This window comes from Mytilus californianus, unplaced genomic scaffold, assembly GCF_021869535.1.
Source record: "Mytilus californianus isolate M0D057914Y unplaced genomic scaffold, xbMytCali1.0.p SCAF_3, whole genome shotgun sequence".
Lineage (NCBI taxonomy): Eukaryota > Metazoa > Mollusca > Bivalvia > Mytilida > Mytilidae > Mytilus > Mytilus californianus.
The window spans coordinates 31,395,994-31,420,000 of record NW_026262679.1 but is presented as its reverse complement, the minus strand read 5'-3'; the positions used below and the strand labels follow the sequence as shown (position 1 = coordinate 31,420,000).

Here is a 24,007-nt window from a genome sequence, read left to right as displayed (position 1 = left end):
TGTATTACTGAGCTATTTTACACATACAATCAGTATTGTTAAAATTATTGACACTGACGAAGGCTATTTGTTAAGCCGAGATATTTGTCAACACGATTTTATAACATCATCTTCGTATATTACCATCTTATATTAGTACCGTTGTGCAAATCTTTAGACTAATATAATTTTTTCCTTATCTGCGCAGTATCGTTTTTTCGTTTGGGCTTGTATTATATTTGCCTTCGGGTTTATATGATCCGTTCATCCTATTTTGACTCCTCAAAATTCAAGAGTCTATCCTAAATTGAGGTAAATTGCTTTCCAAATACCGTTTCGTTTCCTAACATCACTGAAGAGACATTAATTGTCGAAATCCGGATATGGTGTACAAAAACCTTTGCACCTTTTGTTTGCGGTATATCATCTTTTCCGCAAGTTTATTGTTTTCTGTTTAAGATTAAATTTATAATTAAGATCCATTTATTACATCGGTGATCCGTTTATTTGGCAATCGCCAATGGCAGTCAGCAGGGTTTAAGAACATTTGTTGTTCGACCTGTTAGTCAAATGCGTTTTGTTAAAATATACTTTTTCACTTTTTTGGTCTTTTGAAAATGTTGTTTGTGCTGTATTTAGACCCCTCTAACAAGAAATTTGTTTTTCATGCACACGTATAAAAATTGCGGTTTTTATCTAACGCAATCATAGGTTTGAACGTTGTTTTCAATTTAGACTTGTTGTGTACAACCATTCACATCATCACACATCATCTTTTTACGTATCCATATATAAATCCAATTACTGAAGTTCTGAACATCGAATGACCGCAAGTTCTGGTGGATGGTCACAAGCACTTGTCTCAGAAAAAAATCATATCTCTATACCTGAAAGTTATGTTAAGGTACATAGATATATTTTTTTCTGAGACAAGTTACTGTGATGATGATGAATAAATGACAAGGAATTCAACCTCACTGTATAATTATTATATTGTTAGGATAATTTTATAATCATTTGTTATCAGTTTACTCTGGTTTGTTGTTATATATTATATTAATATTTGTATAACAGTTATATATATAGCAGATCAGCTTAATAACTCTACAGGCAAATTTTCATCCATTTATATATCATTCTATTCTACTATTCTAATGATAGTGCAGTGCAAGTGCATTGTGGACACTCTTCTGTAATAAATTAATTCGTTTTTCTGGTAGATTGGATTTGAGTGGGCATTCATATTTTCCCGCTTTTGTTGCAAAAGTCTTCCGTATGCGTTAACACAAATTTTCGGTATTCATGATTTGTTATTGATATATATATTTGTCACGAAAAAAACATTTTCGTATCATTTATCTATGTTCTTATTGATGAAATTAATATATAACAAGCGATAAGGAATGTTATTTTGCACTCGATAATATCCGCGTAATTATACGTAATACATTCGGTTCTCAGTCAAAAGCGCAAGGAAATTTCTGCTGCAACATAACACCGGTATGACCTCTCAAGGTCATATTTGATGTAGAAATAAAAATAGCAAAATTACCGAACTCCAAAGAATTACCGAACTCCAAAGAATGTATTGTATTGTTTACACGCAGGCTTTGAGAACTACTGTGATTGTAAAGTCACATGAATAGGAGCATAAACACTTAAAAAATTAAAAATAATTAAGAAATTTTAATTTACTCAAATTAATTAAAACACCTTATTAAGAGAAAGAAAAAAAGAGGGTATGTTCCATGTGCATGTGAGTTAAAAACAGTTGGCTTCTTGTTTAACGGTTCATTTAGATATTTCTTGAAGTTTTATTCCAAAGTCGATAAAAGACCATGTCAAAATCCTTTGATATAATTTCAAAAAGTGAGTCATGACTATAAGCGTATGTTCCAAATACTCACATGTCCGAACATATGAATATGAAGAGATGTGGTATGATTGACAATAAGACAACTATGCACCAGAATGACGTGGATATGATGTAGATATACAATGTCTGATGATAATATAAATGTATGATGTGTATATAAAATGTATGATGTAAATATAAAATATGCCCCGCAAATAGTTTATTACACTTAAGAGACAAAACCAAACTATCTGGGTTTGTTATTCAGTGAAGATAGTATCATTGATATCTTTTGCAGTATTCATGAAAGCATTTTTGACTTACAAGCCAATTGTTTTTTTTTTTTACAATTGTATGGCTTGCAAATGTCTTTTCAGAAAAAGTTACTGGCTCGACAACATTTCTACTTGCTTCAATATAATACTTCCATGCTTGGACCGTAGGGCATCAGGTTAATCGGGATAACAGTTATTGTAAACATTCTACCGATTTTTCCTGTATAATATGTATAAAAAATCTTTTTTTAAATAGAATTTGATTTTTGTAACCTTTGTTTCCAAAACTCTTATTTTGACTGTGAAACATTTAATAATCAATTACAGTAGATAGATCAAAAGTCCTCCCACAGTCAAACTCTAATTGCCTCCTGCAATATATCAGATGACACTTCCGAATTGTATCAAATGCCTTAGCTATATAAATCATTCATGTCTGAACGATCTCAAGAAGCTTTCAAGCAGTTCTAACGCCTTTATGCGACCTTTGTTCCACTTTCTTTTTTTGATGATCCATATCGCTATTCTATTGGATAAAAGTTAATCTGCAGTGGTGACGCATCTTGAGTTCTGAATTCTGAATAAGCGACAAATGACAAATGAATAAAAAGAGATGTGGTGTATGCGACAGCGTCAATGAGCCAGCAAACAACGTGACCAAAGGACAAATACAATTAGAGGAGAACTTATAATATATTGATTAAGACAATTATGAAGTCATACGACAAGTACTGACGAGGTTCCAAACTAGTGAACTGGGACACGCACATACACGTGTTTTTTTTATATTTGTACCCTCCCCCTATTTAATTATAGTTCAGTAAATCAACAAAACGTACATAAATGATCATACAAAAAAAAACAGTACAGGAAAGGCACTTAACTTTATTGAAAACAGCACTTTACTCTATAACAACGATATACTAGATAACCAAGAATAAATGAAAAACTCAGATCTGTAATAAGTGTCTTTTTGTTTTTGGGATATATAAGTACCCGTCCACGTCCACTCTGTGTATTTGTTAGATGTATTTCTATTTGTATCCATCTGATGAGTTAAGCCTTTTTCAACTGATTTTTATAGTTTGTTCTTATGTTGTACTGTTACACCACTGTCCCAGGTTAGGGGTAGGGTTGAGCGCTCACAAACATGTTTAACCCCCGCCACATTCTTTATGTGCATGTCCCAAGTCAGGAGCCTGTAGTTCAGTGGTTTTCGTTGGTTCATGTCTGTCATATTTGTTTTGTTATAAATTAGGCCGTTAGTTTTCTCAATTGAATTGTTTCATATTTTTCATGTCGGGGAATTTTATAGCAGACTATACGGTATGGGTTTTTCTCAACGCTGAAGGCCGTACGATTGCCTATTATTACTTACACATCCATGCACTTCTTTTTAGCTGTGGTGGATAGTTGTCTCATGGGCAATCATACCACATCTCCTTATTTTTATATACCTTATTAATGAAAATCACTGCTTGCAGTCACTGAAAGCAAGCTCAACGTATATAACCTAATAATACAAATCATGCCGCTCTGTATTAAAATCGGTTGTAGTACTTCAAAGAAGATTGCAACGAACCACGTCATAGACAGATCAGATAGATAAATGCAATGCTCAAAACAAACCCCACGTCATAGATCAAACTTATTCGTTCAGTGTATATTTACTTGTTTTGTGAATATGTCTTTTTGGTCGAGTTAAGCCATTTCAATTGATATTTTATTGTGCGTCTTGTAATGTTGTAATGTTACACCACTGTTTCAGGTTAGGGCGGAGGTTGGCGCCTGTTAAAACGTTTAAACCCTCTGCATTTTTATGCACCTGTCCTAAGTCAGGAGCCTGTTGTTCAGTGGTTGTCGTTTGTAGGTGTGGTTCATAGGTGTTTCTCTTTTCTCGTTTTTGTTATAGATTATACCGTTGGTTTTCCTGTTTGAATTGTTTTACACTAGTCATTGTGGGGCCCTTTATAGCTTGCTGTTCGATGTGAGCCTTGGCTCCGTGTTGAAGGCCGTGCTTTGACCTATTATTGTTTACTTTTTACACATTGGACATTAGCATTGCTTCAAACTATAAATTAACAAATAGATATTTATCCCCAAAAAAATACGAGACGCAATGGTTGAACAACAACAATATAGTTCTTACCTTTATCAGTAAGGATATAAGGAAATAGATTTGAAGGGCAATACATAGAGTTGTCAGCTTTATAAACAGTATTACTGTAAAAAGTTGAATGCGAAGAACCACTTTTGATCCAACAATACATATACTTCTGTTGTTGTCATCAATCCACCGGGTACCAGTTAGCAGAAATATGTGATATGTAGGGATACAGTCATGTTAAACAGAGTTTATTGTTTCTTTTCGGATACATTTAGTTTAAAAAAGGATCTTTCATACAAATAACATTTTATCTAATCAAGTCAAAAAAAATAAAATAAAACTATGCAAAATAATAACAAATCATATGCTTTTGTTTATTTAATTAATAGCAATCGGAATCATGTGATAATTGGTACGAATGTTCACCATGTGAAAGAACAGAGCCACGAAGGCACAAATGTGTCGTTGATGTACACCCTCCTAACATCCAGAAAACTGCGATTGACAAAGAACATGAAAAGCCGTCTACTTCTAGCCAACCAACTAGAGTTCTTTACAAAAATCATTCTTATCAAGACGATGTTTTATACAGTGACGAAGATCGCCAAACAAAAAAGCAACTTGACTACCGCAGTTGTACATCAAACATACAAACATATATACCAAGAACTGAATTAAAAAAATCGAAGACAACATCTTCAGTTGGCAGTTTGAGGTCACTTCCAACAACATCTCCAAGTCGCAGTAGGACAACTTCTACACCAAGCAAACTAATGTCTCCAGCTAGATCGTTCTCCCCGGAACTTCACACTCATAGAACTGATTCTTCTAGCAGATCAACACAAACTAGTAAAGCAAGAAGAAGTCTTGATAGGTAGGTTTTCAGGGTTAGATTAAATGCATGGCAATAGATTATTTAAATGTTGATTCCTGAATTATGATATTCTGTCCTCATAGCTGCTATACATCTATAATTTGTCTATTTGCGACATTTCAATCAATATGTTGTGATTAAGTAAATTGTTGTTTTCTTTTCGCACAGTAAATGTAGCATTAGTGTGTATCTTATTTGTGGTGTTATTGTCATGTCCATGTGTAGAAACTGGCTTTTTTTATAAATATTATAAATAAATACACATCATTTAAAAATGCCACTGAAAGGGTATTGTCTGATAACAGATAATCGCGATCATGGTTATATACTCTTTCCGATAATCGTTTCCAGTGAAAACTTATTTCCCGCAATGACAACAGAAACTCGTTCAAATCTTACCACAAGAGATAAAGGAACAATTTAGTCGTTTTATTCCGCTGCTCTACGATTGCTACATTAACGAGGTAGTAGGAGGAATCGGTTATGGATAGGGCCTGAAATGTCAGTGTTAAACTTCGAGGTAAATCTAGCTACGTTGATGTTTAATCATTTAGCAAAGAATTGTGAATCGTATTTTTATACGTACCTTTGTTGTTAAAAATGACGAAAAAAAGATAAATATACACCATCTCTTTGTATAGCTCGTCAAGTGAAACTGTTTGCAGAATCTGCCATGAAGGTGGAAGCATCGAGCAGCTTTTTTCACCATGCTACTGTTCTGGAAGTATAGGTCTTTTACACGTTTCATGTCTACAGAGATGGCTGGGATCGTCCAACAAGACTTCTTGTGAGCTTTGTCATTTCCAGTTTAAAGTAGAAAGGAGTCCAAAACCATTTCGTCTTGTAAGTTTTAATATTCTAGATAGTACAAGCATATTGTGTTCGTATTTCATCATGAATTAGATCAAACGTGAAGCAACACTGATTTCATGCATATATGCATACAATTCAATAAATTCAACTGCATTGCATCATTTGAATTAAAACTAAAACGATGAATTGATAAATACATCTGTAAAATGACATGTGCATATTTGGAACTACATTGTATCAATATACTCATAACATAGGTAATCAGGAACTAATATCAATAATATCGTGTTTTAAGTAATTCTTGTAGAACGATGCCACCGTTCCTTTTGTTCTCAGCAAAGTTTAAGCACTAACGAACTTTGGAGATACATATGCATGTCAATGTTAACTTTATTGTTTTATTAGTAGACCGGCCTTTGTGTGTTGAAATTCATTAATGTGATGAAATAGTCACTGTGAGTAAGGCCAGAACGCCGTCAGAGGTTCTCGTATGTCATATCTTCTATATTTATATATATATATAGAAGTCTATAAAAAGGACCAACCAGCAAATTTACTATGTACCGGATCGTCTAGAATAGACGATACTGTGCAGATAAGGAAAAAAATTATATAAGTCTAGAGATTTGCACAACGATACTAATATAAGATGGTATTATACGAAGATGTTGTTAATAAATCGCGATCGTGTTGACAAATATTTCGGCTTAACAAATAGCCTTCTTCGGTGTCAATTATTTTAACAAATTATATATATTGTTAAAATAATTGACACCGAAGAAGGCTATTTGTTAAGCCGAAATATTTGTCAACACGATTTATTAACAACATCTTCGTATAATACCATCTTATATTAGTATCGTTGTGCAAATCTCTAGACTTATATATATGCAAGTCTAAATTGAAAACAACGTTCAAACCTATGATATATATGTATATATGTTACAGGCATTTTCTAATAAAATGCCTAACCTTGACACGCATTATTTAAAATGACTAAAAATACCTAGTCATTTTGTAAAATGACAAAAATTTTGAAACAAAATCCAACAAATTGCCTGTTAAGTTTCAGGTAATTTGTAGAAAAAGGATATCATTGAGATTCATATGACAAAAAGTTGTCAAAAACACAACATCTTACAAAGAAAATTACTAATGTGTCGGTAAATTTTTTTTGCTTCAAAAACTAGCTTGGAAAGTTTGTAATCTATATGTTATTTTTAGTGAAACTACGTTTAGTATGTACTCACTCTGTATTTCAGATAGTAATCTTATGATCATTTTGTCAAAATGACAGAAGGACAAATTGTTCTTTCAATAGAACAAAATTTACAAACGAATTTTAAGAAAATCTAGATTCAAAACAGAAGTGAAACATATAAAACAGAGAAGAAGAAGTTTGTTTTAATTGACTGATTGCTGTTTGTTTGCATTCAGTAGCAAATATTTCATGCATTTTTAAGACGAGAACAAATTGGTTATGATTCAAATAGGTTAGTTCTGCAGTGGATTGACCTTGATAAAGGACAGGAATTTCGACTGCCGCTTGAAAGGAAGATATTTTGGATAGGGACAGCAAATTCCATCTGCAGAACGGTCAAAGAGTTCTTAACGTGCAGAGAGTGTTGCACTTTACTAACATGCGGCAACATTTTTAATGACCCCGTTCAGAAAGAATGCGAATTTATACATCCACATCCAAACAAATTCCCCTCTATAGCATGGGTTGCCATACAAGGCCGTGTTTTGGTTTTGATGCAAAGATATGAGTATCTTCAACTTCACGCCTCAAGGGAATTCTTGGGTCTTTGCAATCTGATGAATTAATGAGGCAGTAGTTAACTGCGGTTAAAATCTCGAAATTCAAACAAGAAGAGGCAAATAATGGTGCATTGACAGGGTAATCGTCTCCTGCTATAGATCTATCACCCCGTCATGGGCTGATCTGGTTCAGACCGTTAAAAGCTATGATAAACCAAAAGATGTCAGTCAAACTAATCATGCTAATGAACTTTGAATCTTTTGGGAACATACGAAAACGGAGATATTCATGTGTGACGTGTGTGCTTATTGCGAAACCCAATGTTGTCTAACGTTAAGTGATTTATCAGAAAAGGTATTGAAAGAGCTAAATGTGTCATGATCCAGTTTTCTCCAAATGTGGTTGAAGTGCTAAAACCAGATTTTACGCCAAGCAATGTATTTGAAAAAAATCTGAACAAATATTGTGCAACAGTTTTGCCATCCAAACATTTTATGAAATAAAAAATAATTGTCGAGTTCTGTGCTTGTGTGAATTTGGAATAATTCAGTAGAATTTATTTTTAATTATTAAAACTCTTAAAATGCAAGCTTTAACATTCAGTAATTATTATAGATAAACTACTCTGCTCAAAGGTACCAGGATTATAATTTAATACGCCAGACGCGCGTTTCGTCTACATAACTTAAAGACTCATCAGTGACGCTCAGTTCAAAATAGTTATAAAGCCAAACAAGTACAAAGTCGAAGAGCATTGAGGACCCAAAATTCCAAAAAGTTGTGCCAAATACGGCTAAGGTAATCTATTCCAGGGATAAGAAAATCCTTAGTTATCCGAAAAATTCAAAGTTTTGTAACAGGAAATTTATAAAAATGACAATATAATTGATATTCATGTCAACACCGAAGTGCTGACTACTGGGCTGGTGATACCCTCGGGGACGAAACGTCCACCAGCAGCGGCATCGACCCAGGGTGTAAATAGTTATCAAAAGCTTTCAATCGTTCATTTTTTTAAACATTTCATTCTATACAATAATTTCAGGCATTTTGTAGAATGCCTTTCAATTTCTCCAGGCATTTTGTAAAATGCCTAAGAAAATTAGTCAATATATAAAATGCCTGAATCTTACAGGCATTTTCAATGCCTGAAATTTTTAGGCATTTTACAAAATGACTAAATTTAGAAAATACCTGTAACATATATATATATTCATTGAAAAACTTCCCCTTTACAATGGGGGCAAACACCAGCGGGGTATTAGTGTTTGCGTCATACAAACTATACAATATATACAGTAACGTAAAAACAACGGTAATCGTCGCGGCTTCGCTTTTCAAGGATTTCGGACTTAAGCTTATTACAAGCTTCTATACCAAAAAATTATTAAACGTTTTTATATTAACATTTCCATGTATATCATGGTCTAGTCCAGTGGACTGGAATATGCCGTTAATATGATTAAAATATTAATTTTTTGATAATTTAAGTTCGTTAAAAATCCTTTTGCAATATCTTCTACAAATGTACCAGGCAAAGAATCTAATCTAGCAAAATGTGTGATCCTTTGACAGTCCATATAATTAGTTAAAGATTCCCATCCTAATTCCAAGCATTTTGGAAAGTTTATTTTAGAGTTAATTATAACTTTTGCGACTTTGTACTGCCATCTGTCTAGCATTTCGTTTCCGGATTTTGACATGGGGTACCATACGGCACAAGCATGAGCAATGGATGGACGTATAATCGAAATCCACAAAGCACAGCCAAAATTAAACCGATTAAAATCACCTTGTTTTCCTAAGACGCGAATAGTTAAGTTTCTTTTTAAAGTTTTCCTTTAGGTATTTTTCTATAAGATGATTAAATTTTAAAGTTCTTGAGAAATAAACTCCCATGTATTTATATTCGTTTACTTCATCAATTAAAACATCCCCTAGAAACCAGTTATTATTTGCGTTAAGTCTTTTTCCTACCACTAGAACTTTCGATTTCTTAGCATTAAACTTTAGGATCCATTTTGAAACAAATTCACTGGCAACATTCAATAGGGTTTGTAATTCTTCCTCGGTTTTCCCTAGTAAAACAATATCGTCTGCGAAGAGTAGACTACTTATAACTTTGAATGACTTTGTGACTTCGAATGCATATGTTAACATATGTGTTATTTTTAAATGTTAGCGTTGGTGGCAGATCCTTTATATTTATGTTTAATTTATTCACAACCATTTTAGACTCGGGACGAATTTGACATATTGTACACACCTTTCTATTGTTGAATATGAATAAAATGAGACTTTGTTGACCTCTAGCCTTTTTCTGTCTCATTGACGCATGCCCAGAATCTCCTTTTAAACCTATGTAATACAATATTTCTTCACATGGATTTCCTAGAATGTTTCTGTTAAAAATCCTTGATATATTTATGATTATATGTTTATTTTATCTTTTGATGATTCAGATCAAAGGATTTACAATAAATATTTTAAATAAATATACATTTATAATAAGTACGTCTCAATACAAGAAACGCACCTTCGTTTTTCTATTAATTTTAATGTTTTAATTCACAGCAAGTTTGTGTAAAAATGTAAGATCTGAAGGAAGAATTGTTTTGTTGTTTTAGGACCTACAGTATTTCTTTGAAAAAGATCACAACCGAAAGTCAAATTCTTGACATTTTGCCCATGCTTTTTGGTAAAATTGGTAAAAATTTCGACAAAAAAAAACCCTTAGAAAATATTTTTTCTTCATTCTTTCTCTTTGATTACATAAAAAAACGTTAAATCTCAATTTTTTTCTCCCATATTTTCATTTATTCGACTAAAAATTTGTTTCTTTAGAATTTCCAAATGGATTTTCAGAATATGATTTGCTACTTGTCAAAGACATTGAATAAAAATGTTTTAACTAATCTGAAAATAATGTTTATAAGGTCAGATGTTCTAATCACAATTAAATAAGTTGTAGTACTATTTATCTTTTGTTGTTCAGTATAACATCCTTACTGAGTATGTTTTATTTTTAGTTTCTAAAGAACCCAGGTAGACGACGTGACAAGCGCCATATGATTTGTGACATTGTTTGTTTCACGTTCTTGGCACCATCTTCAATAGTGACTGCTTATTTATGTATTGTTGGAAGCAGAATGTACGACGCCGGAAGAATAGAAGCTGTCTTGCTTTATTGTTTGACCTTTGCTCTTATGGTCTTGTTCAGTGCATGGGTTACGGTAAATTCTTTAAAACATTGTATTATGTTCATTTCGTGTCAATTTGTCTATATTTACAATTCACAAAATTTACATTTCCAATATAAAATAATAAAGAAATGTTATATGATTGCCAATGAGACAACTATCCACAACAGACCAAAAGTACAAACGCACACTATATAGCAGGCTGAAAAACCTCAGGTACAACAAAATGTGAATCAATTCAGAAGAAAAAAACAGATTTGAAGACTAACGGCTTGTTTTAAGCTAATATTTCTCGGACCACAATTATTACGGATGGCAAAAAAACGACAACGACCTGACAACAATAGGCTCCTGAATGTGCAGATTCAATGCTTGAATTATTGCCAGGATTATCTAAAAAAAAATAATAAGAATCGACATTACAAAAACTGTTCCATTTTTTTAAAAGAAATAAAATAGCAGAACACAGAATATCAACGGTTTGTTTTCTACTGTCTTATGCAATATTTTTAAAGATTTGTGCCCGACTGTCACTGGCATTCGAGTAGGATATGTACCCTACCGTTGATTCGAAAAATTGAATAACTGTGTTATAAATATTTAATTGTAGACGAAGAACTTTTTAATTATCAACGACAGGCACTCGTAATTTCGTGGTAGTTGCTTGTCTTTGGCTTCGCATGCCAACATTAAGGCCCCGCTTGTCAGTCTATTACAAAAAAGGGTTCGTAATTGTATCACATAAATATGAATAAATGGGAACGTGCGAAAATATCAATAAGATATCAACACAAGGACACACACTAAATCTCCAAAAGACATTTCTGAACAGTTTCTAGTGTTAAATATGGTTAAAAGACTACCCGCTACAAGAAGACATCTGCCTATTCATCATTTCAGACATTAAGAAAAATTACGTGTCGCTTCGTGATCGATCAAAGATATCAATATTTCTTATACATGTACTTGTTTAAAAGTCTTTGGGTGATGAATGCTGAAAATCTTTAGTTTTTATTTTTTACAGATGTGTCTCCGCCATAACTATGGGCTTTGGAAAGATTGGAAACAGTTCAATCAGAATGTCCGAATAATATGTGAACCATCTTCTGAGCTACAGAAAGAGACTATTAGAAATTCACCTTCTGGAAAGGTTAAAATGCAGCGCGTCAAACTATGTAGCATCAAAATAAAAGTATCAACAAATATGAATTCACCCAAAAGTCAAGCAACACCTGAAATTTATCATCACTTACGTTTGACCGAAGGTAATATCAAACGTTCTTTAGACGATCCAACGAGCTACAGGAAGAACCTCTCACATGTAGAGGAAGGAAATGAACCTGCCGTAGGTCATAGTCAGATGTCACAGGGCCACTATGGCAGTTATAAGGATGGACTTGTTCCTCGTGAACATAGTAACTTATATGAACTAAATAGATATAGATATCAAGTGAACGACTTTGATCGCATAAGATGTGAACATGTGGATACAACTTGTAGTGCTTGTTCTAGGAATACGTATGTTTAAGTCGGACACAATGTTTATACTAACTGTGATATACATCTTATTTTTTTAGCTGTTGAAAGTATATTATGTTTTAACTTAAATAGAATGTAATGTTTAAGTTTGTAACTTGTGGTAGTTCATTAGTTTAAAATCATCGCACACAAACTGTATCACCTAAGAATGACTAAAAAGGATAAAACTTTTCAGTCACGGTGCAGTTATACAAATCATACACACAAGATACTTTAGCAATAGAAAAAAGGGAAATTAAAACTTAACCTAAAGAAATGCAAAAAAATCAAATTGATAAATGAAATATGCACATGAGGTCAAGATAGACGGACAAATTCAACCTATCAGAGACCTTATCATACTGGTGATTAAAATCTGATTTCTACATTCGTTTGATTTTACAAATACGGCGTTTCTATAATTGCAGCCGATACCAGTTAATTTAAGAACCTATTAAACAGAGATTGATTGATTGTTGGTTGCTTAATGCCCAGTGGATAATAAAACATGCATTTTCAGGACAGAACAAATTAACAATAAATACAATAAGTAGGTTCTGTAAATAGAGACCGCTCGGGATGAAGGTCGGGGATATTTAACAGAGAAGATTCTTATTCAATATAACTAATTGAAAATTAGTCCTCGTAAATGATATTCTTAAAAAAAAAGAAAAGCAATACGTGAACCCGAGACCGCTGACTGGTCACAAAAAAAATATTGCTGAATTTTTGTTTGCTTTTGATTTGAAATAATTGACTGTGAATAGAACGAGATAATGATGATGTGAAAACACATTCATTGAAAATATGTAATTGTGTGTTGATTCTTGCACAAGTCAATTGAAAGCAATGTTGGATAGTTGTGAATAGAAAAGTGTATATATACATCTACTTTTTGAATTTACATTTTAAGGCTCGAATATTTTACTTATTACTTGGGAGTGTACATAACTTTTTTCATAATCCTATTGCAAATCCCAGTTTCAGCAAACTGGATGTCTAATGCAAATTGCACAAACCAATCGGTACCACGATTCCCGAGAACTCCAAAGAACTGAATATTGACACGAGAACCGATAAGTTTTACCCAAAAACTTTATTTTATATGGTGTTATACTGTTTAAATAGATATTAAAGTATATAGTTTTAAGATACAAGCCGTTTTTACTCAATAAAAGTACAGTTTCACTTCATGAGTTCGATTTGTGTGTCTTGTATGCAAGTTCCGTGTGGATAACAATATGGCGGAGGTAAATATTCAAAAGGTGGATAACTTTGTCTAATAAAAATATAAAATTTATTAATCTTTTTTTTAATTGAAGTTTTCCAAATGATGTATTTACTTTTCAAATTTCCATTACTAAAGAAAGTAATCCTTCAGAACTGTTTTACTCTTCTATTAAGATACAGTTATCTTTTTTTTGAATAATTCACGTCCACCATATTGTTATGCAAAGACACACAAAATCGATTTTTTTAAGTGAAATTATACTTATTTTTTAAGTAAAAATTACTTTTATTTCAAAATTGTATACTTTAATATCTATAAAAGCATTATAAAACCATATCTGTCAAATTAAGTTTCCAATCGCAATATAATTTTAAGCACTCAGTTTGCTTTATAATCTGAATGCATTTATTTTATCTATCATACCTTCATAGTTTGCTTCCTGGATGCCTTCAATTATTCTTATACTCGCTATTCAAGCTGTCTATACTTATGGTAGATGTTGTATAAATAGATTTAGTCCAATTTTCATACGAAGTGAAACCCTGTGACATACAACTTATAAGAAGGTTTCGTATATTTTTCTTGAGAGTAACACACCAGCTTCATTGGGACCTCTTATCTACTGACAATTAATTTTGTCTCATAAAACATCTCAAATTTTAACGATTTCCTGAAGTTACTTAAATCAATCCCAATATTCTACAGGAAAACTTGGTTTTGAAGAATATCTTATTTTCAGAAGTTTTATGAATACCTGAACATACTCTCAAAAGAACCAATTCATATAAAAATATATGTAGATATAAAAAGATAGTCATACCAGGATTAAAATGTTGTACGATAGATGCGAATTCAGTATACAAATGACTCAACAGTGACGCTCGAATAAAAAAAGTTAAACAGGCCAAATAAAGTACGAAGTTGAAAGGAATTGAGGACCCAAACTTTCGAAACAAAGGTTTTGCCGAATACATCTAAAATAGTCTATTCCTGAGGTAGAAAATCCTTAGCATTGCGAAAATGTCAAAGTTTATAATAGGACAGTCACTCAAAAAAAAAGAAGAGAAACAACTAGCGGTCAGAACGATGACCATGCTTGAAAGTCAAATGTCAAGCTTTTACTGCCGTGTCATGAATTTAGAAAGAAAAGCGAAAACTCGCATTCGCGAGTGAAATTAATATTTATGCATGCACGTGTTTTTTTTTTGCTCGAGAAATAGTAAATAGAAGCATACGCACTGACACTCTGGATGAGAATACGCATTTGCGTCATCACATATATTAATCTAGGCTCAAATCTAATGTTTTATAGTTGAATTCGGATGTCAAACTACCTACCTCAAGTGTTTTGACTCCGGATTCATTACAATTAAATCCAGAATTTGTCTGAACGCAAACCGATAATGTGTCGTGTGTATACAGGGTGATATATAATGTAAATGAACCAAGACGTGTCAACACATGAACAATGAATACAATTTTCAAAATCGAACCATATTGCAAACATTTAGATGCTATAAGGTTGAACTATATATTAAAGACAAAAGAAAAACAATAATAATAAACATACATTCCTGCTAATGAATCTTTTCCGAAAATTTAGAATATAGTATCAATAAACACAAACATCAAGTATTTACTGATGGACATTTTATTTATCAAATCAATCTCTTCTTAATATGAATATATTGCTATACAAAATATAAGCAGAGACTTATAAATCCGTAGTAATTTTTTTTTTTTATGATTATTATAAAATATTAACAGCACGCCCGTCTCAAAGCATGAATTAGAAAATAGTGTTATAATTATACTTGATATTTTATAAAATTCGCATTATTAAAAACACATATGTTTTGTCAAAAGGCAAACAGGTTCTAACATATAGTCTCAATGATTTTTTTTTAGTCTTTATTTTTTTTTTTTATCTTTTTTACTATCCGATCTACAAATGAACTTTGATTGTTGAAATTTACAATGTCACGTGGTAACTTATCCAAAGAGGGACCGTATCAGACATAGATACTACCTGGTTAAATGATCGAAAAATTTTCGAGAGGTTCCGAGAATATTGTTTCCAGAGATATCCGAATGGCCAATAGAAGATACCAAAACTCACCAATATATAGGCGTGAACCCCTCAAAAGGGGGGGGGGTTCACGCAAAAAACACTCATTTATCTTCTGTCATGATGAGGTTTATTTGATGTTGCCCTTTTATGAGTGCCACTGTTAAATATTTCTTGCATTTTTTCAAGACAAAAATGAAGTATACATTAGCTGGAACGGTTTAAAATGTGTGTGGATAGGATAGAATTTACTGCCACTAAAAAACGATATTTATTGTAGGCAAGAGAAAAATGACTGAATAAAATAATTATTACTGCTAATCTTGGGCAAGTACTGCAGGCTTGGTAATCTCACTTTAGATTGAACAGAAGCAAGGGTTCGAATCCCGCTGAGGAAAAAACAATAATTCTAACGTAAATTTACAGATCTAACATTGTTGAGCTAATTTTGAGACGAATTATATATATATTATGGTGTTAGCCCTGTATAACCACGTGTTATCCGAGGGAGAATCTGAAATTTTATTGATCTGAAAGTTACACCATCTACTTGCCACTATACATAATGTATTGTGTTACAACCCTAGATAAAGCCGACGAGAAAAGGCATTACATCGACCACCGACATTTTTATTTTTATGTAGCCTAGGTGGTCGAGTGGTCTAGGGCGATGGACACCATGCAGGCGGTGTTGCCACGATGTCACAGAAGCAAGGGTTCGAATCCCGCTGAGGGAAGGACAAAACTTTGCTAACGCATTTACAGACCTAACATTGTTGGGCTGATTTGAGACGAATTATATATATATTATGGTGTTAGCCCTATATAACCACGTGTTATCCGATAGAGAATGTCTGTCATAAAATTGTCACATGTTTAGAAGTGTATATATATATATAATTATTTAAGCTAATGAAGAAGTAAAAATATGCACACATACTTCCCATCCTGTTTGCTACGGCTAACAGTTCTCGATGAAGTCATTTTGCACTTACGCGATCTTACGCAATAGATATAATTGTCAAATCTTTAACTGTTCAATAGCAAAACGCCGTCTTTGCTGCTGGTGTAAAGACTGCATAGTATGTCTCTATGGTGCTTCCTTGCATAAATTAGCAAAAATAACAAGGTATTGAATTTTATTGTTATGCAAGTCTTTTCTAAAATTAAACTTATGTGGTAAAAAGATATTTAAAAATGATGTAAAGCAAATATATACACTTAGTACGCATATCTTGTACATTCAAACAAACATAGTTTTACAATAAATACGTATACATACATTCTCAAAAAAATACCATATAAACACATACATCACGTATCAGACACACACACACAAAATACTTAACTTTCACAAGTACTAAATTACTCAAGACCCAACAATAATCTCTGAAGATTCCAAATAAGATCACACTCTATTGTTTACAATAAAATCGGCAAGAGTGATAACAAAACCGACCATCATATTAATGAATCATGCATCAACTATCCACTAGTCGATGATAGTTTCCTTTTAACTTGAGACAGGATATGCAATATATTTTTTTCATTGACCCTTGTGGTCTTTCATAGCGAAAAAGCTGTGAAAATGATCCCTGTACCGACTGAAAATGTCAACAGGAACAGCATGAGACCAAGCCTATCAACACACTTTGCTAATAGTACCCATAGCTGGGCATCTTCTGGAATAAATATCTCCTGCTTCACCATGTTCTCATCCTGCAAATACACAATATAAATACATTGTAAACAACAGCTTTACCTCACTAAAAGACGTTAATTGTTTTATTCTATGAACATTCCGCGAGAGAACAAAAATGTTTTAATGACAATTATTTACCAAAACCAATTGTGCATCAAACATTTTACCATAATTATACATTTAAAAAGCATGTGACGTTTATCGCGGTGAATATCAATTTTCTTCAGGTGAATATACTGTCACAGTTTATTCAAAATCAAATTCATAGAGAAAAACTATTAAAATAATACCAATATAGAAAAATGTTTATCATTTAATATACGTGTATTCGGCTGCAAAATCAATGTATGTACCATGCTTACGTGTTGCCATCTTATGATACAATTCGAAAACGTTCAGTTTATATATCGTTATTATTCAGTTGAGTTTTTTATACTCATTCATAACTGTGTATGTATCTTGCGTTCATCGTTCTGGTAACGCTCATAACTTAACGTGCATTCATCGTCCGTGTAACGCTCATCACTTAGTAGAGGTTTCTCAACATCTTACGAACGGACGAAACTCTACGTACGTATCGTTAAGGAGCAGTAATTTTGTTAAAATAAAATCCACGATAAATTTCTGCCGATATTACAGTGTGTTTCAAGACAACAGTTATCATTTTCATAGTCTTTTTTCAACCTTACGTTTTATTTTTTGTGGTTAAACATCAGTGTTCTAATTTATTTTCTGTTGTTGAATGTTACGTATTCTTACGTTGTGTTTCGTTTGTTTACATGCCGAATATATGCGTTCGATTTATCTCCCTTATCTATTAAAAACTATGTAATGTTGATGTTAACAACAATCGGCGCGTCTGGTTTGTATTTGATTGAGTGTTGGATGTTAAACGTTCAGTGGCAAGTATTCCATGAATTTCGTGACGAGATTAGCGTTTGATAAAGGATTGACAAGTGATTAAGATGACACAAGTTTAGTATTTTTCATTTATTATATCGACACATCCTTTATAAATATGGAACGAATAAAGGAGGAGTGTTTGGGTAAATACTGTCTCCTAGAATACAGCACCCAACTGGAAAGTCTTACTGTGCACTAGGTCCAAGTGGTCCGACTTTCTGTAACGCACACTGTAAATATACCTGACGCCTGACGCGTCCGGACGCGTTCAAAATTTGTACAAATGTTCAATATTTTAACGTCATATGTTCATGCTTAGAGACGTGTTCAAAGTTTTAACGTTTGTGTTAAAAATATTAACATGTGTGTTCAGACGCAGTGAACACCGGTGTTCAAATTCTGATCTAAAAAAGAAGATAGTCGTTTGTCCGATTTTCTATCCTTCCAATTGGCAAATTCAAAAAGAAATTCTTTAAAAAATATGAATGTATACGCAGGATGATGATCTTGTGAATTTTTGGCTAATATTTAAGTAATTGTGAAATATTGAACTTCCAAGCTGGCATATATGTATAGTTTATGAATTTATTTTATTATTTATTTATATATACTAGTTTTACTTATAAGTGACATAATTATGCATATCAATGAGGCCTGTTATGATAATATCGTAATAAAAATATGTCGATGTTTATCTTATTTCATGATCCGTTCATTTTATTAACATTACATGTTCAATCAGTGTTCAAATCGCTCGAAATTTTGAACATCTCGTGTTAAAAAAAAATATACCAGGATACCAAATACCGGAAACAGATATCGGCTGGCGATTTAGGCGGTTAAACGACGAATGGATACACATAAGAAAGGAAACTGGGGAAGGGACTTCTATCCCATATGAACACGAAAGAAGTAAGTAACAAGTTAGAATAATCTCCATAGGTAGTTCGATGGCTTCCTTGTTATTTTCTCATGCCAGATATATATTTGTCAAATATTCATAACTGTTATATCCAAATTTTCAATATTCAACATAAAAGACGAATTAAAAAACGGGCTTTAGATATAAACGTAAATAACTGTCAGCTTTGTTCTGATGATTTCCTAAACTGATGAATAAACAGTCTGTCTGGTATACAGAATAAATGATGATTTTCGACATCCACATACATTAGCTGAACACTAAGTGTTAAGAACTCTAACATCAAGTGTTAAAAAATGAAACACAAAGGCATTAAAAACTGAACACCACACATTCAATTGATGAACACTAAGTGTTAAGAACTCTAACATCAAGTGTTCAAAAATGAAACACAAAGGCATTAAAAACTGAACACCACACATTCAATTGATGAACACTAGTGCAAACATTTGGAACACCACTTTTGACTGTGAAAATGCATTTGTTTTTTTATTTGCAGGAATCGTTAGATTAAAATGTTTGAATTAGGAACCGGTAGCCAATAATCCCAAAAAGGTCATTTCTGCATGCTATAAAGTGGTGGAAAAAAGAAAGATGTCGAAAAAAGGTATGACAATATATGTACAAATGTATATTAATAGCTTATGTGGGTGTATCATTTCTATCTGTTCACCTTAGGTCAAGAAATCGACTTTTGTAATTTATAATGTCAAAACTTGCATTTCAATGCTATAGAATATCAATTTGTACACTAGTATATATCGACATTAAGGCATAACAAGCATTGCATAATTTGATGCTTTATGAAAAACTCTCTTCTATTAATTTTTAATTTTATTTTGCAGGATATATAGGCTCATAGACATTCCTTGTTTTGGAGGATTTTGACATTGGAAGTTGATAACAACACATAAAATGCCACCCAGTTGATAGCTTTAAGTGAAGATGCACTGAAAAGTGGAGCGTACATTGTATGTGATCGTACAAGAACTGTTGGAATTTGCAAACTTTTAAACTTTCATTGTGACAAATACCTATATCATAAACTATCTAATTATCACATCGACATGCTTTTTTGGTTAGGATACAAATGATGTTGCAACTATCTAGTCATGTAGGGGAAAATCATTATTTGTGATATATATTCAAGTCAGTTTAAAAACATTATGTATGCGATTTCACTGACTGTTACTTGTGATATCATAAGGTATCTGGTGTACTTTTCTTACATATAATATGCTCATTTGATTACATAAAGAATTACTTGTTAAAATATGTTTTATTGTTATATTTTGCCTGATTGAATATAGTTTTTATAACAGTTTATTTAAGTTGAGTACTTATGGAAAATTATGTACGCTTGAAAATAGAACATGTTCCACATTTGAACACCATCACTTTGAACACTTATGTCAACTGTTCTGAAAGTTAACGTCTGGTGTTCTGAATCTTAACACTTTGGCTTTAAACATGTTCTATGATTTCAAAAAGTGTTACATGGCTGTTGAACGCGTCGACGTATTAAGATTTTGAACATTCGGACACGTTAAATCGTTGAACACTAAGTGTTAAGAACTCTAACATCAAGTGTTCAAAAATGAAACACAAAGGCATTAAAAATTGAACACCACACATTCAATTGATGAACACTAGTGTAAACATTTGGAACACCATTACACGTTCAAAAAGTGTTACAAAAACTTGAGCGTTCAAGCAGTGTTATATTTATTAACACTTAGATTTACAGTGCATGAGTGTCATTTACGTGTTCGAGAGTATCTTGGATAAATATGTCGTGAACACCGCTATTTATTTAAAAGACAATTATCTTTTGGGAAAAGGTTACAGAAATATAAAGGAGCACTCGATCAATCGTTAAGTAATCGATTTTTGTGTATTCTTGTTGAAAGTATGAGTGCTACAGCACTGATAGTTACATATTTTTAAAAAGCCACGGAACATTTTCCAAAAAGTCCATTCCCTAAGTAAAAAAAAAATAGAAAAATAATAATAGAAGAAAATATATAAACAGCATGCCATAAAAACTCCACAAAAAGAAGAAAACAAAATTAATTATATATATACTAAAATTTGTACGATAATAAAACATACACAAAAAGAATAAGAACGGCCATGAAAAAAACAACAAAAAAACTAAATACATAACAGTACATCTTTTTAAAGTTTTAATTGTTTTTTTTAAAATATTTATTTCAATGTTTCCCGTCAGTTATCTTCTTGAGTTTACCAGTTTAGCTAGAATATAAATCAATAATAATCATTTAAAGTGAAGAAGTGATTATGTGGATTTTAGAGTTGGGGCAACGAAGCGGTTACCCCGGATCCGAGGATGTTTTTTTTTTGCTTGTTTTAAATTAAAAACTAGAGGCATTCACGCCTAGATTTGTTTAAACTCATGTTTGCGGAAGACCTTCTAGCATTGATCTCATCCTTGATAAGATTCAAAAAAATTACTATCCCCTTCCATTCAAAAGTCCTATATTTACCCTTTTTCACATAAATGTACTAAAAAATTCAAATGATGTTGTCACGCTTATCAAAATCTCGTGTACGATTGCTGCCCTTGGTCTAAATATTTTAAATTATATTCTTCCCCATAATTTTTTGATCAGTTAGATTTTTCAACTGTGTTGATTGAACCGTAAAATTATATATATCACTCGTCCATATACTATGTCTACGACTCAAAATGGTCTTAAAAATACAGCATGTATATATAATTTTTTTTATATATAAAAGACGTTTCAAAGGGAAGAAGAACACAGCCGATAGTCCAATATTATTAAATAAATTAATGCTCCCTCTTTTCTCGTTAAGGCAAGTAACGTGAAGTTAGGGCAATTTTCGTTCGTTCGTTAGATGTTGAGAAACCTCTATTATGCGTTAATCCTCCGAGTAACGCTCAACACTAATCGTGAATGCATCATTCACCGTGCATTCAGCGTCCATTCACCATTCATTCAACGTACGTGTATCATTTGTGCGGTCAGTTTGAATTTTAGAAAGTCTGTACGTGATAGATCATTTAATATTGACATATTCATGTAATAGTATTAGAAAGTCTGTACGTGATAGATCATTTAATATTGACATATTCATGTAATAGTATTAGAAAGTCTGTACGTGATCATGGTGATAGATTATCTAATATTGACATATTCATGTAATAGTATTAGAAAGTCTGTAAGTGATAGATCATTTAATATTGACATATTCATGTAATAGTTTTAGAAAGTCTGTACGTCCGGTCTTGGTAGCGCTCTCACGGGTACAATTCTTGCCAGATTTTTATAAAACTTATACTATAAGTTAATATCAGCAATATCTCGGACAAGTTCTATAATGATGGTTGATCGACTTTTTTTAAAAAGTTATGCTCCTTGGAAATATTAATTAAACGGACATCACATTGCATTTGCTCTGCAGCTTTCATTTCTCTAAGATATTTATGAAAAGTGCTTTTTTAGTTATTACCCTTGTACCTTGGATAGATAAAATATGTGGAACGCGGGGGACATTGGAACTCTGTTCTTTTATTAGTAAAGGAATAAAATGTTGTTGAAAAAAAATATAAGGACTGGTACAGTATTGCATGAACGCCAACATATGATATCATTCAAAAACCACTAGCAACCTCTTCTAATCTTCCCCATAATACGATTTTCTTTTGATATAACCTTTGAAACTAATTGGAAAGTTGCAGTAGGCATGTTTTTTTAATAAAATAATGCTATTTATTCGTCTTGATCAGAATGGTGTACTTTTTAAAGACAGTCCAAGGGCACAACTCAGAAACGGTAAGTGTGATAATAATGATAATATATCATGAACTGCTTTTCGTGTGGGTCTGGACAAAGGTCCCCTTGGACCCATTATACCATACCACTAGTTCAGAAAGGACGGGTCTTTTCACGCAGTAAAATAATCCAAAATTATGTGCCACAGTAAAGTGAATTTACCTTATACTTTCTCCATCGGTTCCAAGTTTAAGTTAAATGATTTCTTACCTGTCTGGATATACATCTACAAGGTGTAAATCCTGGCACATCGGTAAATGTAATTGTTGCTAGTGGCTGTAGCACATTAAAAGCAATCCATTCAGGCATTTTTTGATCTGCACGATGATGAAGATTTAAAACAATGACTTGTATAAGCGAAGCTGTCCCAGAAAGGAATAGTGTAAAATTGAAGTAGACAACTGAAAAAGAAAATAATAAAGATAAAAATAAAGAATATAGTTGTGCCTGCATCATGCATTTATATGTGATGCTAATATTACTATTAAGATTCAGACAGAATTGTCTCCCTTGTACTCCGTGACTTTTATGGTGCATATAGGATCACATAGATTCTACTACATTGTCAAGTAGATAATCGAAAGAGGTAGGGCCGATTTCCCCTGGTCAAAATTTTGTCAATCCTTTTGGAAATTGAATATTTAAGTATATCGTGCATATAATTAAAAAGTTGGTAACAATTTTATATATTTCCATAAACTCAAAATATTTTTCGGCGATTCATATTGCTGTTGAAGACATTTTTACACAAAATTGCAAAGGAGGAGGTATGATATGGGCCATTATTTGGCAACTGAAAATGCAGAAATAGTAAACTTGTTCAAGCCTATTAAAATTATGTTAATTTTATTGATAGATGAACAAGTTAATATAATCTGGACGCTTTAAAAAGTGCATGAGGGTCATTTGTGTTGACACTATGACCGGCGTCATAACATGCCTAAATTTACGTATTTCACCAAAAATTGACATTTCACACA

The 24,007-nt window shown here is 32.4% G+C and overlaps 2 protein-coding genes and 1 long non-coding RNA gene across 3 annotated transcripts in view; 2 read left to right on the top strand and 1 right to left on the bottom strand.

Annotated features, from left to right (window-relative positions):
* The first annotated feature begins 4,989 nt into the window (after window positions 1–4,989).
* On the top strand, window positions 4,990–12,483 carry LOC127733448 (E3 ubiquitin-protein ligase MARCHF2-like). The gene is made up of 5 exons (XM_052242807.1): window positions 4,990–5,090; window positions 5,732–5,933; window positions 10,695–10,898; window positions 11,890–12,280; window positions 12,443–12,483. Exons 1-5 carry the CDS (start codon window positions 4,990–4,992, stop codon window positions 12,481–12,483), a joined length of 939 nt encoding a protein of 312 aa, XP_052098767.1.
* Window positions 12,484–15,202: 2,719 nt separating this feature from the next.
* The window catches only part of LOC127734367 (neuronal acetylcholine receptor subunit alpha-10-like), a 37,912-nt gene continuing 29,107 nt past the window's right edge, over window positions 15,203–24,007 (bottom strand). The window contains exons 7-8 of the mRNA XM_052244203.1: window positions 23,238–23,428; window positions 15,203–17,401 (exon numbers count right to left, since the gene is read on the bottom strand). Of these exons, the coding sequence (XP_052100163.1) occupies window positions 17,249–17,401; window positions 23,238–23,428 (344 nt within the window). The 3' untranslated portion in view covers window positions 15,203–17,248. The remainder of the gene's footprint in view (window positions 17,402–23,237; window positions 23,429–24,007) is intronic.
* On the top strand, window positions 19,068–20,349 carry LOC127734370 (uncharacterized). The gene is made up of 3 exons (XR_007997537.1): window positions 19,068–19,199; window positions 19,709–19,816; window positions 20,055–20,349. It is a non-coding gene; the product is annotated as an uncharacterized LOC127734370 (long non-coding RNA).